The sequence below is a fragment of the Rousettus aegyptiacus genome, unplaced genomic scaffold (genome assembly GCF_014176215.1).
Source record: "Rousettus aegyptiacus isolate mRouAeg1 unplaced genomic scaffold, mRouAeg1.p scaffold_m13_p_4, whole genome shotgun sequence".
NCBI lineage: Eukaryota > Metazoa > Chordata > Mammalia > Chiroptera > Pteropodidae > Rousettus > Rousettus aegyptiacus.
The window spans coordinates 54,402,556-54,421,809 of NW_023416307.1; the positions used below are offsets into that span (position 1 = coordinate 54,402,556).

General features: G+C 34.9%; 1 protein-coding gene across 10 annotated transcripts in view; it reads left to right on the plus strand.

Moving 5' to 3' along the window:
* Positions 1-730: 730 nt before the first annotated feature.
* The window catches only part of POLQ (DNA polymerase theta), a 91,267-nt gene continuing 72,743 nt past the window's right edge, over positions 731-19,254 (plus strand). For 4 of the 10 annotated variants that reach the window (XM_016158842.2, XM_016158843.2, XM_016158844.2 and 1 more), the window contains exons 1-8: positions 731-1,023; positions 1,479-1,658; positions 3,336-3,466; positions 5,198-5,354; positions 6,943-7,051; positions 9,558-9,777; positions 12,036-12,183; positions 14,277-14,423. In XM_016158842.2, the coding sequence (XP_016014328.2) occupies positions 843-1,023; positions 1,479-1,658; positions 3,336-3,466; positions 5,198-5,354; positions 6,943-7,051; positions 9,558-9,777; positions 12,036-12,183; positions 14,277-14,423 (1,273 nt within the window). In that variant the 5' untranslated portion in view covers positions 731-842. Of the gene's footprint in view, positions 1,024-1,478; positions 1,659-3,335; positions 3,467-4,562; positions 4,668-5,197; positions 5,355-6,942; positions 7,052-9,557; positions 9,778-12,035; positions 12,184-14,276; positions 14,424-16,618; positions 19,189-19,254 lie in introns of those variants that run through there. The other 6 variants (XM_016158847.2, XM_016158853.2, XM_016158846.2 and 3 more) reach the window with 5 other exon arrangements.

A 19,254-nucleotide genomic window follows, 5' to 3' on the forward strand; every position in this document is an offset into this window, starting at 1 on the left:
TAGCACAGCCTTTTTAGGGCAAGGCTTTCGCCATCTAGATTTGCTTTGTGAAATGCGTTTTCAACTAGGTAATTAACCATCAGCAGTTTACGCCCAGAAATCATTTGATTCAGTTTGCCAAAACGTGGATCACACGTCCATTATTAAGTGCTTAGCAGAGAATATTCACTGAGGTACATCCAGAGTCCCTTCCTTGCCGCGTTTGTTCAGCCATCTAAGGGTCTATCCTCCAGCAGTCCCCAACTCCCCATCACATCGTACCCGCAGTTAATGATGGCTAAATTGGAAATTGTGTAAAGAAATAGCCTCTGTCCTACCATCATACAGCAGAAGAGTCTATTATGTTCCACTGCAAATATTAGGTTTTACTTGTATGTTTTGCACACATAATGTGTAATACATAATTAAAAAAAAATACCAGTGTTTACTTCCTTTGATCTACCTATTATGCACAACTCATTTTATAAGTTAGCAAACCTTGCTATTCAAACCAGAAGTGGACAAAAAGAGAAACGTTCACGCCATTGTGATAATAAATGTAGATTATATCTGTAGAGTCTCCCCGCCGCCGCCTCTTTTAATCTAGGTCCAGTTCGGGTTTTCTCACACCAACCAACCACAGACTTGAAAGGCCGGAGGTCTAAGGCACCAGCGGGAGCCGCTCTTTCCCCCACGAGTCTATGGTTCTCAGGTTACTCTCATCACTGAGAACTCTATGGTTCTAGGGAGGCTGGGAGGCCTGAGTTTGAAGACTGTGGCGGGAAGATGACAGCCACACCTGCCACCAGGCCCAGTGTCTCTCGAGGGGGAGGACCCTAGAACTGTGGCTGTCCCTGTTCACGATGAATCTTCCGCGCTGGAGTGGGAAACGGCGGCGTTCAACATTAGGCTCAGACTCCTTTTCGGGAAGCGGCGATGAGAGCAGTGACAGCCCCCTGCTCCCCTCGGGGCCGGTGCTGAGCCCTCCCCCCGGCCTGGGACGCAGCTTGAAGGACCAGGGCCGCCCGCCGGCCGCAGCTGCAGGTACTCCCAGGCTCTCCGGAGGCAATAGGGGAGGTGGACACGCAGCCGGACTGCGTGTAGGAGGAAGGTGTCCTAATCACGAGGAGCTTGCTTTGTTTGCACTACCTACTGGTTTTATAGTCTCCTTCTCCGGCCTGGTGCGGCAGGTCTTTTTCTGTTCTGACACGGACGTCCTTTCAGCTTATATTCAGCGACCACCTGCTAGTAACGTTCAAGTGGTTTCTGGGTCTTTCGACGCTTCCTAGTTGGCCAAATATCACCTATAGAAGGCTCGCTCCTAAGAGTGCCCAGTATTCCTTACAGATCCTTGTATTGGATGTGCTTTAAGTCAGGTGTGCTTTATATAAGCCTCATTCCAACGCACAGGAATTCCAAAACACAGTGGAGGGTTAAATACTGAAGTCATATGTTAAACTAAATTCAACTATTAATTACTTTTTCTTTTTTCCTGAAAGGGGAATGCCAGCAAACAGTTCCTGATGATCAAGTAGACAAGTTGCTATTGGCAAATTGGGGGCTTCCTGCACCAGTTCTGGAGAAATATCACAGTTTTGGTGTTAAAAAGATGTTTAAATGGCAGGCAGAGTGCCTTTTGCTTGGACAAGTCCTGGAAGGCAAGAATTTAGTATATTCAGGTATTTAAATCTGTGCAAATTTCTCTATTTTAAAGACATAATGTAAAGAATACTCTGTTGAGGTAATAATTTTAGAAGTGGTCGAGACAGTGCTTTATAACTAGAGAAAGTCTTAAAACATATAAAAAGTGGAGTCTCATTATATGCATATTTAAATTATGCAAAATCCATTATGTGGCTGAGTGGAGGGAAGGAAAAAAAAAAGAAAATGAACTGTTCTGCTTGTCATTCCTCTCAACAAACATGGCATGGAGAGTGAGCACACAATGGGAGATGTATATCTGCTCTTCTTCCAGTCTATCTCAGTTGCTTTACAATGTGTGAACATAAATTGTATGTTTATAAATTGACCTGCTTGTACAGGGTTCAATGTACAAAACCATATGTAATATACTTTATGTAAAATTTATATGGGCTTTCAAAGGCAACTCTGACATGTATACTTTTAAATATTTTTACTATACTGACTTTAGAGACTAATTATTTGGTAAGATGCACTTCCTTTGTAATAGTTTTCTCTGATTTTTTTAGTTATGGCTGCAAAAAATAATTAGACAGTTTATTAATAGATGTAAGTTCAGGCTGTGGAGTCAGACTAGTTGGATTTGCAAATTATCTCTACCACTTATTGGCTGTGTAACCTTACAAATTACTAGAAAGAGCATGAGGGAGCACTTGGAACAGTTTTTGGTACATAGAAAGTACACAGTAAATGCTAACTAGTGGCAAGTAGTGGCAGTGATAGAATAGCCTGACCATTTCAATTGCTTAAATCAAAACTTGATGTCCTTCATAACTCTGGTCACCAACTCATATCAATTAATCACCAAGTCCAGTGTCTGTAACCTCAAATATCTTAATTCTGACTTTTCTCTGTTCTTGACCTAGTTTACTATTATCTCTTTTCAAGATTATGCTCACTATCATTCTTCTTCTAGATTATGCAATAGCCTTATAACTAGTTTATCTTTTCTCTTTGGTTATGCTCTGCTCCTGAAGCTGAAGTGCTCTTTATAAAGTACAAATATAATCATGTCACTCCTTTTCATAAAACTCACTAGTCACTCTGCATTGCTTTCAGGATAAATTCTAAACTCCTTACATGGTGGGATTATAAAACTTTTTTATGAAGCACATATATTTTTTTTCACTTCCCTACTTGTTTTATTTGAGGCTTACTAAATTCCTTACTGGCATCTGAACATACTAGGCTTTCTTCCGGGTGTTTGCACATACTGTTTCTTCTGCTTGGCATTCCTTGCTTCTACCCTCCTACCTTGCCTTCTCACAAGTTCTGTTTCCATTCCATAACTTCCTAACAGCTCCTGTCCTTCAACTTCTATAAAACTCCTATCACAACATATTAAAGTTATTCATCTCCTTCCTCAAAGCAGGGCTCTTAGCCATTCAGTACTTAAAGGAAAGGATCTTCAGCTACAAGCTAGGTACTCAATGATCATCATTTACTGTTGACATAAAGATTTGTTTAGTACCCATTTTCAGTGTGAGACTTCAGAGAGGTAGTTTAAAGTCGGAGTCATTTAAGGATATAAAGTTGGGCCTAATGATAGGTTAGTCTTAGGCTCTGTAGTTGCTAGATATGTTTTAAAATAGTAGTGCAGTTTATCAAATATTATTTCTTTTTTTGTGATAACCCTGTGGAATAATGTGTTTTAGCTCCCACAAGTGCCGGGAAGACTCTCGTTGCTGAATTACTTATTTTGAAGCGAGTTTTGGAAATGAGGAAGAAAGCTTTGTTTATTCTGCCTTTTGTTTCTGTGGCAAAAGAGAAAAAATTCTATCTCCAGGTAATATTCTTGTACTAAGTTTGAAATTGTGATAAGTCCCGTTATTGGCAGCCATGGCTTTATTCATTTGAAATAGAATTATAAAGTCAAATGGAAAATAAAGTTTCTTTTATTGCATCCCAATGTTGCATTAGGTGTTGACCCTTTAATGAAGGGAAACTTTTTAAAAAATTTATTTATTTTAATTAGTTTCAAGTAGATGGTACATTGGTTAGACATCCATATAGTTCGTAAAACGATCCCCCCAATTGCTCTCTCCCTCCCCTGACCCTCCACCTAGCCAATGTATTCATTTTGATTGCATTCCCTATGCCATGCTCCCCATCCATCAGCTACTAATTTGTACTTCTTTAACCCTTCACCTCATTCTCCCAGGCCCCCAACCCCCCCCCTCTGTCCATCACCAAATTGTCCACTACATTTGTGATTCTGTTATGAAGGGAAACTTTTGTATTATTGCATGAATGAGAAAGGGCCATCAAATTAAAAGAATAATTGGTGAAAATGTGTTAAAATTGAAAAACTTAGGAAATGAGTGGGATACTTCAATTAGTATATAAATCTGCAAATTAAGACTCAGCATTTTAACTGAATAGTAGGACTGGACTGAAGTATGGAACGGAAAGAGTGTAAGGAAGCATATCCCATCTTAGTCGAGGGCCATTTAGTAACATTCAGGGGATGAAAAACAGGATCTTTTGGTGCTTAGATGAAGCTCCAGATCCGTTATCTATTCCTCTGTTCTGCAAAAATGAATAATAATGTTTTGTATGATGCTTACTTGTTTTTAAGGCATTTTTACAAATATAATGCTTCATTAAATAGGATAAATTTATTGTGATTCCTGCAATGAAAAAAATATGAGCTTTTGGAATGGCAAGATTATTGTACTTGTAGTCCAGAAAATCTGGTGCTAGTCCCAGGTTTTCCACTATGTTTTTTTAGTTCAGGCACCTAATCTGCTGGGTCTCAGTATTTTCATTGGTAAAATAAGAATATTAACCCTAGTACTGTGGTTTAACCCAATAAACACTCAGAAATATCTTGATGAATGAACAGCTCTAAAGTTCTATGGTTCTATAAATCTTTTTAACAGTTATTTCAGAGGCCAAATAGCCAACAAAGCTGGTCCTACATGGTTACATCCTCTCAACTTAGACCAAACTAACAAAATGATGAAAGGATCCTTTTTGTTGAGAAGGTATGTTAGTTAAAAGTTAAACTAAAAAAAAAAAAAAAAAAAAAGAAAAAAAAATCAAAGTCCCACTGCATTTTACTTTTGAAAACTTTTCTTCCATTATATAAAAATAGTGGGTTAATGAGTATATTTTTTGCATGAAGTATAAATTTGTTTCTTATAGTGTTAAAAAAAGAGCTGGTTTTTGTTTGTTAATTAGATTTAAAATGTTAGTACTTCAGGTGTTTTTCTCCAATTTAATTTCTATAAGTAATTCTTAGAACTGCTTTAATTGTAAAATGCTGTCATTAAATTGGCATGCTTAATTTCATTTGACTTTGTCTTAGCAGAAATCTGTACTGATTTTGTCTATTCTAAACTTCATATTTTTAGTGTATGATTTTAGAAGGAACCAGTGTGTCCTGGCCAGGAACAACTAATAGTAATCTGAGAAATGTCTTTAGATATTTCCATCTGTGTTCTGAGAGAGAACCAATTTTAATTCATGAATATCAAATATTTTCACCTATATTGTTACTTTTTACTCAATTCAGAGTCTGTTTCAGGAAGTAGGAATAAAAGTAGACGGTTATATGGGCAGTACCTCTCCAAAAGGGCATTTCTCTTCCTTGGATATTGCTGTCTGCACAATTGAGAGAGCCAATGGTCTAGTCAATCGCCTCATAGAAGAAAATCAGTTGGATCTGTTAGGTAAGAAAATTAGGAAATAAGCAAATATTTTTTATTGCCATTTTTTTTTTTGGATAGAATGGAATGATTTCTGTATTTCCCATATTTTCTTCTATTGTCTGTTATCTACTTCTGGACATTGACATCTGTGGAAAAAAATTTGTGTACTGCTGCTGTTATTGACTCAACTTCTTTGTATTTTTGCACTTTACAAAACCTGAAGTCATTTCTCTTTCCTTCTTTTCTTTCTAAACTTTACCAGGAATAAAAGGAAGTGTATTGTGGCTGGATGTGCCATCTCTGCAGTGTGTATGTGTATTCAATATCATATTCTGATGCCGTGGCATCTAGATTAGGCCTATACCCAAGGGCTACCATTTAGCAGGGAAATGGTAGGGAGCTATAGAAACTGACACTGTATTTGAGCTTGGGACTCTAGGAAGATTTTCTACCTAAATGCTTTTTTTTTTTTTTTTTTTTAATAACACTCGAGAAATCCTTTTATGTAGAGGTAGCAACAGGAAGAGAATGTTTGTATTAGCAACAGAAGCAGCAAGAATATTAGCTGCTCATTGAGATTTTGGTGAACTTAAATAATAAGACTGTGGTAGGGTAGAAGTGGAGAGTGATATCAAAGATTAATAAGACATAAGACATGGGCTCTACTCTATAAAGCTTGGAGAGAGAAATAACATTCATCAGTTTGTATTAGAATTATCATTTGTGACCCATTGGACTTTAAATATCTTGAGGATTGCAGTAGAATCTTAAGTGTTATATCTAATATACCTAGCACAGTGCCTGGAATACTAGGTAGAGTAAATGTTTTTTGGATGAATGAATGAATAAATACTGAAATAACTCAATGTGATTTGGAGATAGCTTACTGATGAGAAAAAGGAACAACGTGTATCATTAGGAAATAGTCTGAAAGATCTTGATTTTGGTGAGGAGGATTTGTGGTGGGGGGACACCAGTACGCATAGAAACTACGATGTTATGAAAATGTTTAAAGAAGGTGTTGGTTAATAACTACATTTTCAGTAATTCTTCAGTAATTCAAGTGCATAGACTAGTTTGATTCTCTAAGAAATGGAGAAGGGGGTTATGATCATATTTTTTTTAGTAGGGTGATTCACTAACCTACCATAATCAAACAGAAACATCCCTTAAAATAATTTCTTCTTGATATGATTTTATTTTTCTAAGCAACTTTCTAACATAAGTATGGTTGCCCTGGTTGTTTTTCTCATAAAAACGCCAATATAGGGGACAACTGTCATAGATGTCTTCGATATCTCATCATACATATATTTCTACACAACTACAATTAAAAAGTATAAGTAATGAGAGGCAGTTTTCCCTGAGTTATCCCTGAGTTTAGTGAATCATTGATTTTTAGATCCTGAATACACTGTAATAGGATCACTTATGATACCTGAAATAACTTAGAAAAGAATTGTCTGTTATGTGGAAGCCGATATTTGTTTTATGGATAGACATTTGGATTACCCGCAATGACAACTACTTTGTAGATATAAAATATTGAGTCTTAAAATTATTAGAATGTCAAACTATGTAAAACCTAGTATCTGGAAAATCTCTTTAGGAATGGTGGTTGTGGATGAATTGCATATGCTGGGAGACTCTCACCGAGGGTATCTACTGGAACTTTTGTTGACCAAAATTTGCTATATTACTCAGAAATCAGCATCTTGGTGAGTACCTGAAATAACTGTGTTCTTGAGATTCTAAACTGTTGAGCAAGTGTCTGCAAAAGTGCATAATAAGTTTGAATTACATGAATTAAAGAAGGAGAGTGGTATTTAGGATAAAATCATGTATAGCAGTTCATTTTTGTTTTGAAACAAGTGCTTAAGACTGAGATTGATGTTATTTTATTTTTTATTTTTTAAAATGGTTTTTAATTGAAGAAATGATTAAAATTTTTTTTGCGAGTGATTTTAGATTACCTTGTAAACATTCTGAAATTTCTGACTATTGACCACTTTTATGATAGAATTTTAAAAATCTGGTTTTCGTATATGTCAGTTATACACAGATCTTAGGCTAATTTTGAAAAATAACATTTCTTTATCCCCCACTTTCCAGAAACAACTACTTCTAACTCTTATAACTATAAAAAATTTATAGTGACATTTCTAAATGCAGCTACTTCAGTTTTTAGTTTTACATATTGTATTTTGACTTTTCTTATAGAAAATGGAGTTCTAACTCTTTTTTATATTCTTCACTCATCCACCCAATCTCTTTCCCCACCCCCATCTCTTTATTCTTTCATCATCTCCCCATTCGCCAAAGAGTTATGTCATAATTTTGTATTTAGTTATACTATTATGACTATATCAATGCCTTTGTCAACTGAGCTATGTAGTCTATTATGATTACTTTTACTTTCTAAATAACTCTGTTTTCTCTGAAGTTATTAAATGTCTTTTTTTGTTTGATATGTACTGGTTTTCTATGTACTTATTACTGACTGATTCCCAGCATTTTTCTCACTTGTGTAAATCTCCACCTAGTATGTTCCAATACATTTGCTCTTTTAAATACCAAATTCATCTTCGTGAAGAAGTTTCTCCTAAAGCCTTCTGATTTTTTTCCAAACTGGATAGGTTATTAATCCATATATGTGCTTCCCAGCAGTTATCTTTGGATCTCTTTTTATCATTATTATTCATTCCATAGCTTTTTGCTTGATTTACTTCCTCATTTGAGTAGGAATTGGGGATGTCTTCCAGGAAGTTCCACTTAATTTCAGTGTACAGGCTATTCTGGGTATAATTTCTTTGAAAATTTGCATGTCTAAAATGCCTTGCAATTATTTCATAGGTTGTCCCAATGTAAAAATCAAGATTAAAAAATGTTTTCCTTTAGAGTTTTCAAGGCATTACTTAATTTTCTTGTTACTATTGAGAAATTTAATGCCATGCTGATCCTTTCTATTTTGTATAATTTTTTTTTTTTTAATTCTCTCAGAGTTCTTAGGAGCTCCTTTTCTTCCTCAGTATTGTGAAATTTCATCTGTATGTGTCTTGGTGTTGGTCTGTTTTTATTCATTGTACTTGATACTCAATAGATTTCTTCAATCTGGTAGTTCTTTCAATTTAGGGAGATTTTAACACATCTCTCGCAAACATGAGAAAAAATGTAGATAATCATCTATATCATAAATCAATAGGGATATAGAAGATATAACTAATACAATTAACAAATTTGACCTAGTTGATGTATGTATAACAAATACTAAATAAAAGCAGCATACGTGTTCTTTTCTGTTGTACACGGACCACTTACAAAAAACATTTACCATATCTGGGGCCATAAAGCAACATATTTTAAAGGATTTAAATCATTTAAAATATATTCTATGACACATGTAGAATTAAACTAGAAATAAATGTAAGAAAAGTATAACTAGAAGATGTCCACATATTTAGAAGTTAAGAAAAACATTTTGATCCCTTTCGGCTCCAGAAAGTAATCATAATAGAAATTGGAAGATAGTCCAAACCGAAAGTATAACAAAAATATCTTCTAACAAAATTTGTGAAATGCAGCTAAAGTTGTTTATAAAGGGAAATTAAAGCATAAAAATGTATATATTATTAAAGAAGAGATACTGAAAAATTAATTATCTATCTCGAGAGCTTAAAAAAAGAATTATAAAATAATGCCACAGAAAGTAGAAGGAAAGACAAAGTTGAGCAAAAACTGATGAAAGAGGAAGTCATTATCCTGAACATTCTACACATTAAAAAGAAAAAACACAACCCAGTATATCAGTGGGCAAAGAACTTGAACAGGCATTTAAAAGAGGATATCCCAATGGTCCATAAACATGAAATGGTGCTTAATCTCATTAGTAATTAAGGGAATGTAAATTGTCTCTTCAGAGAGATATTACCACATACTCTCCAAAATGACTGACTTTAAAAGGATTGACACTACTAATGCTGACAAGGATGTCAAATAATGAATCACACATGGATTGTAGAAGTGTTTTACAGTTTCTTTGGAAAGCAGTTTGACATCCAATAAAATTGAAGATCATCTGTGACCCAGTAATTTTACTCCTGGGCATATACCCTAAAGAAATGTATGTGTGTATGTACCGAAGGACATGACCAAGAACGTTGTTAATAGCTCTGTTTGTCATTAATATTATACATCTTTTAACATCATTTCATTTGTTTTTCACAGTCAGGCAGATTTAGCCAGTCCTCTGTCTTACGCTGTGCAGATCGTTGGCATGAGTGCTACTCTTCCTAATTTGGAGCTTGTGGCTTCTTGGTTGAATGCTGAACTCTACCACACCGACTTTCGTCCTGTACCACTGTTGGAGTCAGTAAAAATTGGAAATTCCATATATGACTCTTCAATGAAGCTCGTGAGGGAATTTCAACCTATGCTACAAGTGAAGGTTAAGTCAATTTTTTTACTTCATTGCCACCAGGACTTTGTGTTTGATTGCATTTTCTACAAATTAACGGTTTTTGAGTTATGTAAATTAGGATTTGCAAAGTAGTTAAGTATGCATTATATATCCATTATAAGGATTTTAAGCTAATTGGTTTTATCTTAAAGAACTGGTAGTGATGATGAGAAAGGAAATGTAGTTATGCCTTCAATTCAAATGACTATCATTTTCTATAGGAAGTAGAAAATAATACCTAATTTTGTACATGTTTTTTTGAACTGTGAAAAGATTTTTCCTATGGCTTAGTTTACAGTAAACAGCTTATGTGGAAAATTAAACTTTTATTAGATGGCGGGTATAATATATAGTAGAGAGGAAAAAAAACCTGATGTTTGGAGTCAGACCTATCTCTGAAATTTAATGGAGATACTTGATATGGCTATGGTATCAGTTGAATCACAAAACCTGTCTGGATATAGTGTCTTAATCTATGAAATGGGATATAATACTTACTTTTAGTATCGTAAGAATAAAATATAATTTTAAAAAAATTGTCTAGTATCTAGAAAGTGCTTGGTAAATGACAAATTTCCTACCACACCCCTAAATGCACTTAAAAAGTTTTAGTTCACAGTATTTTTCTAAGCTTGATTCTTCAGTCCTGAGGTTAAAGCACTGACTCATCATCTGTGAAGTGAGGCATCTTCTATTTTTATGCAGAGCTGTGTCTCTGTCTCTGAGTACTGAAAGAGCTAAGGGTAAGTTTAGAGGTAGAACATGACTAAATTCATGTGTTTCAGTATCCTCATGAGTATGCATTTATAACCTCTGTATGCCTGATATAGAATCTTATTCAGTTACTTTGCTCTATACCCCAAATGTCACTTGACTATGTCTTGATTACCTCAATAAATATATATGTAAACACATTCATTTACTCTCCTGTTATTTTTTTCTTCTCTTACTATGTCCATGCCTCTACCCCATTTGAATCACTTTTAGGTCTTCCCTAAATTATTGAAATAGTCTCCTACTTGATTTCTCTGCTTCCCACCTGGCCCCCTTCAGTCTCTGCTTAAATCAGGAGCTAAGGATCTATTTAAAATAAACATTAGATTATGAAACCATCCTCTTGAAAACTTTGCGATGGTTCCCTGTTTCATTTAGGATGAAAGCCAACGTCTTTATAGTAGCCTACACTGCCCACATGATGTTCCATTCTCTTAATTCTCTTACCTCACCTACTATATTCCTTCAGATTACCTCCAGAGCTCTCTTTGCTATTCCATAATATGCCAGGAATCTTCTTCCTCAGGTTCCCTTTGTCTGGAATTTTTCACCCATCAGGTGTTAGTATGGTTTACTCTTCACCTTTGGACCTTTACTCAGATGTCACTTTCTTAGACTTTCCCTGGCCGCCTTATCTAAATTACGGTGTCTTCCCCTTCCTGGTCTCTATTTTCCTGATTTTATTTTTCTCCTTAACACTTTTTAAAATTAACCATACTGTGTGCTTTACTTATCTTTTTTTTTTTTGTTATTATCTATCTCTTCTTAATGGAGTAGAAACACTCTGAGGGTAGAGCTTTTTTCTGCTTTGTTCTCCATCCCCAGTGCCTAGAACAATATCTAGCACATAGTAAATATTTATTTAATGAGTGAATGAATGGGTGAATTAATCCAGTTATAAACATTTTGACATTTCACTTGGCCACCGCTGGGCTTTCACATGCGCTTTTTATTCTGCCTGAAATGTTTCCTCTGTCCCTCAGTTACCTTCATTGAGAGAAAGCCTCCGCTCCTTCACATCTCAGAGAAACATTTCTTTCAGATCTTTCTGTCAAATTTATGTCCAATATGAGGCCTCAAAGCACTGTAAAACTCTTTAGTACATCTTATGACTGTATTTTACATTTATTTGTTTAGTACTTTAATATGTTTCCCCAGTGAGACCTAAACCCTTCAAAGACAAGATCTTAACTTTCTTTTGCTCACCATTATATGTCCATTGCTTAAGGGTTGGAGGTCAATAAATATTAGTTGAATGAATAGAAAATATTTCCTTCTTACCTTGCATCATAAGGAGGTTTATTTCTTTTTTTCTTCTTGTTTTTCCTTTTTTCATTACTGACTTTGTAACTGATTTTTATTATGCTTTTGAGTAGAAAAAACTTTCCCCATGTGCCAAAATGAATGACTTTAAATTGATGTGAAATGTTTTTAAAGAACCACTAGAATAGCTATTTCTTTTTCCTTTTTAGGGAGATGATGACCATGTTGTTAGTTTATGCTATGAGACCATTTGTGATAACCATTCAGTGTTACTTTTCTGTCCATCAAAGAAATGGTGTGAGAAGCTGGCAGATATCATTGCCCGTGAGTTTTACAATCTACATCATCAAGCTGAGGGTAAGTTTCTGATTGAAATGAAAACCTCCATACTTAACATATTTGCTTGAAAGTAATGTTTATGGTTATATTAGCAAAACATGGCTCTCTTTCCTCATTGTCACCACCTGAACCCTGGGCACTTCTTACAAAACTATACTTTTGTGACTAATCCTCTTCTTATACTCATTATAGATAATGTGTACACACGTTCAGACTAATCTTCAGATTTCGACAGGTGTATACTCAGTTTTTTCATCTGGTATCCATGGGCTTTGAGAGGTTGATCATCGAAGCCCTTAAATTATACATAAAACTTCACATATACACATTTTTCTGGGGTGAGCAGCCATCTCTCTATATATTTCCAAACTCTAAATCTAAAAAGAATTACACATACATATACATATATGTGTGTATAAACATGTGTGTTTACATACATATGTATTTTAAAATCAGCTTTATTGAGGTATAATTTATATATACTAAAATACATTTGAAGTCTATAATTTAATCAATTTTAACAAATGTATATACCAGTATAACTCTCACTATAATCAACATATGGAACATTTCTGTCACTCTAAAATATTCTCTTTTGCTTTTTCGATGTTTATTTCCTTCTGTCCTCAGCCCCAGGCAACCAGTGATCTATTTTCTGTTATTCTAGATTAGTTGTGCCCTAAGTATTTCATATAAATGAAGTCATATAGTATGTACGTGTCTTTTGCGTCTGTCTTCTTTCACTCAGCATGATATTTTTAAGATTTATTCTGATTGTTACATTTATCAATTTGTTCCTTTTTTATTGCTGGGTAGTGATCTAGTTTATGGCTATAACCATTAATATATATATTTTACTTATTTTAGGATAAGTATTGTTCCCTTACCATTTTTACTAGCCTGTGGTCCCTTGGAGTTCAAGATAAGTATAGGGAAGACAGAGACCAGTTGTGGTCACAGAATATTAGGGATATATTATGACTTTATTATACCAGTGGCATAGTGAGGATGGATGATGAGTATCTCAAACCAAACTCCAGTAAGTAAACTTTGCCTGAAGTTTATATTGGGTAGGCTGTAGTCTAACATATCTTTTCTAGTTCTCTCTTAATTGATACTTTCTGTACTCTGCCAACTTATTTTCCTTATGTTGTACTATGGTAACATATTTCTTAATAATCAGGAACATTATTATTTTCTTTGATTGAGGCTTTTTAATTTTGATTTACAGCTATAGTTCCCAAATCCTGGTGCTTGGACTGAAGTCTGGGCTATGATGAAATTTTCACCAGTAAAGACAAGGGCTACATATTTTTCATAAAGTTGAAGTACAAATTTTGAAATTATTACCAGTAATATTTTAAATGTTAAAATGACTTTTCTTTTGAAATAAAGGTATTGCTAATGGTAATTTAAAAAATTTAATTGTCCTTAGCATAATAAAACATTGGTAACCCTCTGTGGATCTTCAAAATTTTAAGTTAACTTAAAAAATAAAAAAATAAAAATATGTTTTACGAGAAGTTTTACTAGGTCAGAAATCTAAAACTCTGGGAAATTCTTTAAGAAAACATAGTTCCTACTTCTAAAGAAGTTTAGATTTTCTTGGGGGAGAAGGGTACACAGAGAGGCAAAACAGAAGTAATATATAATTAATTACCACATTGGCGCCAAAGAGGCTAAAAAGATGTCACACAGAATTAGGCTTCTAGCTGATTCTCACACTGCTGGTTGGTGAGACACACTTTGAACAAGTATTTTGATTTTTAAGCTCTATGTGGTAGTCAGTATCTATAATCCTTCCCTTCCTTCCACTGTTTCCTTTGATCCCCTCCTGTGGGCTTGGTCTAACCCTAATACAGTATTTCCTAAACCTAGGTGCACATTAGAATTGCCTGGGGGAGATTTTTAAATTCCTTATGTCCAGGTTGTAATCTGTTACATCACAATGTGTGAGAGCCAGGCATTAGTATTTTTACAAGATGTCCACATCATATGTAGTTGTTTCTGAACCAATGCCCTAGTGTTTAGTTCTTTGATGGTTTAGGAAGATAGCACTTAAAGAGATCCAGACAAAGGTGAACAGTGTTGATAATTTTTTTGTGTGACAGGATTGGTAAGATCATCTGAAATTTCACCAGTGATGCTGGAGCGAAAGAACCTCCTAGAAGTGATTGATCAGCTAAAACGTTCACCTTCAGGACTGGACTCTGTATTACAAAAAACTATACCATGGGGAGTAGCATTTCATCATGCAGGTATCCATATTTATCACCTGTTATTAAGGAGCCCCCTCCAAAAAGTCTCACAATTTTTTCATTTTTGTGGATTTGATTTTCTGTTAACCACACTTAATACACTTAGATTTCATTTTAAGAAATTGTATGGTTAAGATTAATAAGAGTAAAACAAGCATGTTTAGGTTTACTTATGTGTTTAGTATATAAATACTAGATACAGGCTTTTTTGGACCACTGGGGAAGTACATTCTAAAACTGTTACCTTTATGTACTTGGTTTCCTTGAAGGAGTGGTACAATAGTCACCCTTTATCCTTGGAGGATACATTCCAAGACCTCCAGTGGATGCCTGAAAGTGTGGATAGCACTGAATGTATATATATTATATACATATAAAATATATATACTATGTTTATCCCTATACATGCATACCTATGATGAAGTTTAGTTTATAAATTAGGCACAGCAAGAGATTAACAATAATAACCAATAATAAAATAGGGCAATTATAAAAGTATTCTCCAGTAATTTTTATATTTTAATCCAAACCTATTTCTGAATTTGTGTAACCATCCCTTCCTTATTTACTGTAAATGGCTTGGTGTCACTTGTTTCAGTGAGCCCTTGCTGAAGTCTTTGTAGGGGCTTAATGCTTTCTGGGGCAACACATTGCGGGCAGTCAGGACTTGCATTACGTTCTTTTCTTCCACCCACAAATTTAATGCCTTTTCCATCTTAATTAAGCACCTGTATGCACTATAACCATAACTTTTGCAATTTGAGGTGCTACAGCAAAGCTAGCATGCATTTCTTTTTTTTCCCCCCATACTTTCTCAGTAAATCTTAGCAACCTCAGCATACAGTTATGTACCACTTAACAATGGAGATTTGTTCTGAGAAATGCATCATTAGGTGATTTTGTCGTTGTGCAAACATCATAGAATGTACTTACACAAACCTAGATGACATAGTCTTTTACACACCTAGCCTATATGGTATAGCCTGTTGCTCCTAGGCTATAGACATGTACTGATCTGTACAGCATGTTATTGTACTGACCACAATTGTAGGCAGTCAATGCATGATGGTAAGTATTTGTGTATCTGAACATAGAAGAGGTACAGTAAGAATTATGTACTCTACATCGTTATATATGCTGCATATACTTTCGTATAACCGACAGTGCAGTGTGTTCGTTTACTCCAGCATCACCACAAACATGTGAGTAATGCATTGTGCTAATGATATCACTAGACAATAGGAATTTTCAGCTCCATTATAATTTAATGGAACCACCATTGTATACACGGTTTGTTGCTGACTGAGATGTCATTATGTGGTGCATGACTGTATAGATTTTCTTATTAAGTGGCAAAATTTTACCTTTTCACTTAAAGGAAGCACTTTATGGCTTCTCTTTGTCATATCCTAATTGCCATCATCACTCTTGCACTTTGGAGCCATTATTAAGTAAAATAAGTCTTAAACACAAGCATTGTGACACTGAGAGTTGATCTGATAACTGAGATGGCTACTAAGTGGCTAATGGTCAGGAAGCACGTGCAGCGTGGATACGCTGGACAAAGAAATGATTCACGTCATGGGCAGGATGGAACAGGACAGGGCAAGATTTCATCATGCTACTAGGCTTGCAATTTAAAACTTATGAATTGTTTATTTCTGGACTTTTCCACCTAATATTTTCAGGCTGTGGTTGACTGCAGGCAGGTGAAACGGGGGGAAGAAAAACCGCAAATAAGGGGAACTACTGTACTTGCTACCATAATTTTATTCCGTTCTGAGTGTCTCCTTTTTTTTCAAGGGGTACCGAAATATTCTTACACGTATATCAAAATCATATTAATTTTAGAGATTTTCATATTGTATTTTGAGAGGGGTAGAAGTATTCGAAAATTAAATAGGTTGTTAAAATTGCAAGGATTACGATAGTCGCTGAATTAAGTATTTTCAGGGAGTGGTCTTTCCATGATCATTTGTGCTAAGGATATGATTAAGAATATATAGTTTCTCAAAGAAATAAAAACTCATAGAAACGGACAATAGTATTGTGGTTACCAGAGGGAAAGAGGATGGGGTGGGGGTAGAAGAGGGTAAAGGGGATCAAATATATGGTGATGGAAAGAGACTTGACTTTGGGTGGCAAACACACAATGTAAAATACAGATAATGTATTACAGAATTGTACACTTAAACTTATATATGTCACCCCAATATATTTAATAAAATTAATAAATAAAGAATATATAGTTTCTAAGATTAGAAATTAAACCTTTTTAATTTATTTAACATTTTATCATGCTATAGATAAATTTTAAAATATATAGATACACACACAGTTGACCCTTGAACAACACGAGTTTGAACTGCTCAGGTCCACTTAAATGTGGATTTTAAAAAATAAGTTTATTGGAAATTTTTTTTGAGATTTTCAACAATTATCAAAAAAATTAAGAAAAAGGTATGTCATGAATGAATAAAATATATATAGATACTAGTCTATTTTATTTAATATTATAAAACATACACAAACATAAAAAGTTAAAATTTATCAAAACTTACGCATATGAACATAGACTGTACATGGGGCCATTTGCAGTCAAGAGAAATGGAAACAAACATAAAGATGCTGTGTTAAATCATAACTGCCTAAAATTAACTGTGGTACATATTGTACTACTGTAATAATTTTGTAGTCACCTTTTGTTGCTACTGCAGTGAGCTCAAGTGTTGTAAGTAGCCACTTAAAATGCCATGTGCTAATCATCTCCTTGCGAGATAATTAGGAAATTTGCTATCCCAGTAAAAAATGATCTCATGGTTCTTGCATATTTTTCATCATGTTTAGTATAGTACTGTAAAACTTGAATAACACCATGGGACTCATGTGAAGTGCCACTTGTGATGCTGGAAGTGCTCCTGAGAAGCAGAGAAAAGTCATCCCATTACAAGGCAAAGTTGAGTTGGTTAATATATACCGTAGATTGAGATCTGTGGCTGTGGTTGCCTATCATTTCAAGATAAATGAATTCAGCATGAAGACCATTGTAAAGAAAGAAAAATTTGTGAAGCCTTTGCTGCAGCCATGCCAGCAGGTGCAAAAACCTTGCACTTTTTGCAAAATACCTTTTTATCTTGTATTGAGAATGCAGCTTTTACGTGGGTGCAAGATTGCTATAAGAAAGACATACCTAGAGATTTATATTATTTGAGAAAAAGTGAAGTCATTATATGACAACTTAAAGCAAAAGGAAGGTGAAGGATCTAAATCTGGAGAATTGAATGCCAGCAAAGGATGGTTTGATAATTTTAGAAAGGTTTGGCTTAAAAAATGTCAAGATAACAGGAGAAGCATCTTCTGCAGATTCAGACACCATTAAGAAAGTCATTTAAGAGAAAGGATATCTGCCTGTACAGATTTTAATGCAGTTGAAAATACCCTATTCTGGAAAAAAATGCCACAAAGGACATTTATTAATAAGGAAGAAAAACAAGCACCAGAATTTAAGGCAGGAAGTGATAGGGTTAACTCTGTGTTGTGTGCAAATGCAGTTGGGTTTATGATCAAGACTGCCCTTATCTATAAACTGCTAACCTCTGAGCCTTGCAGGGAAAAGATAAACACCAGCTGCCAGTCTTTTGGTTGTACAGAAGGCCTGAAGAGTGAGAACCCTTTTTCTGAATTGGTTTCATCGATGCTTTGTTCCTGAAGTCAAAAAGTACCTTTCCAGTAAGGAACTGCCTTTTAAAGTTCTTTTGATATTGGACAATGTCTGTGGCCACTCAGAAACTCATGAGTTTAACACCAAAGGCATGGAAGTGGTCTATTTGCCCCTAAACACAATGTCTCTAATTCAACCTCTAGGTCAGGGGTCATAAAGACCTTTAAGGCTCATTACACATGGTATATTCTATGGAAAAGATTGTCAATACTGTGAAAGAGAATGCTAATACAGAGAACGTTATGAAAAGTCTGGAAGGATCACAGCATTAAAATGCCATTGTTGTTATAGAAAAGCCATGGAATCCATAAAGCCTGAAATAAATTCTTGTTGGAGAAAACTGTGTCCATATGTTGTGCATGATTTCACAGAATTTCTGACAGAGCCAATCAAGGAAATCGTGAAAGAGATTGTGCATATGGCAAAAAAGATAGGGGGCACAGGGTTTCAAGGTACCATTCTTGAAGAAGATGACTTGTTGGAGATGAGTACTTTTGAACCAGTGCCAGACAATGAGGAAGAAGATGTAGAAGCAGCAGTGCTAGAAAATAGACTGACATTAGACAGTCTGACAGAAGTGTTCCAATTATTTGAGACTGCTTTTCATTTCTTTTATAACATGGACTTTCTACGATATGAGCACTGAAACTAAAGCATACAGTGGAAGAAGTACCATATAGAAACATTTTTAAAGAAATGAAAAAGCAAAAAGTGAGACAAATTACAATGTCTTTCTATCTTCTCTTTCACCTTCTCCACTTCTTCAACCTCTGCCACCCCTGAGACATCAAGACTCCCCTTCTGCTTCCTCCTCAGCCTACTCAATGAATGGTAATTAATAATCATGCCATACAGTTAATAAACTTATCTGTTGTACATGTGTGTGAGTGTCTTCATGTGAAAATCTAATAACTGCCCAGCAGGAACTATATGAGACGTTTTTGTGTCATCATCATCATCATCATCACCTAAGTATTCATCGTGTAGAACATCACATACAATACTTGTATTGAAATGGATATCCTATCCCTACATAGGCATAAGGTGAGTGATACTTAATATAAAATTAATAATTGTTAGTTTTCTTGCTGTTATGTAACTGCATTCAAA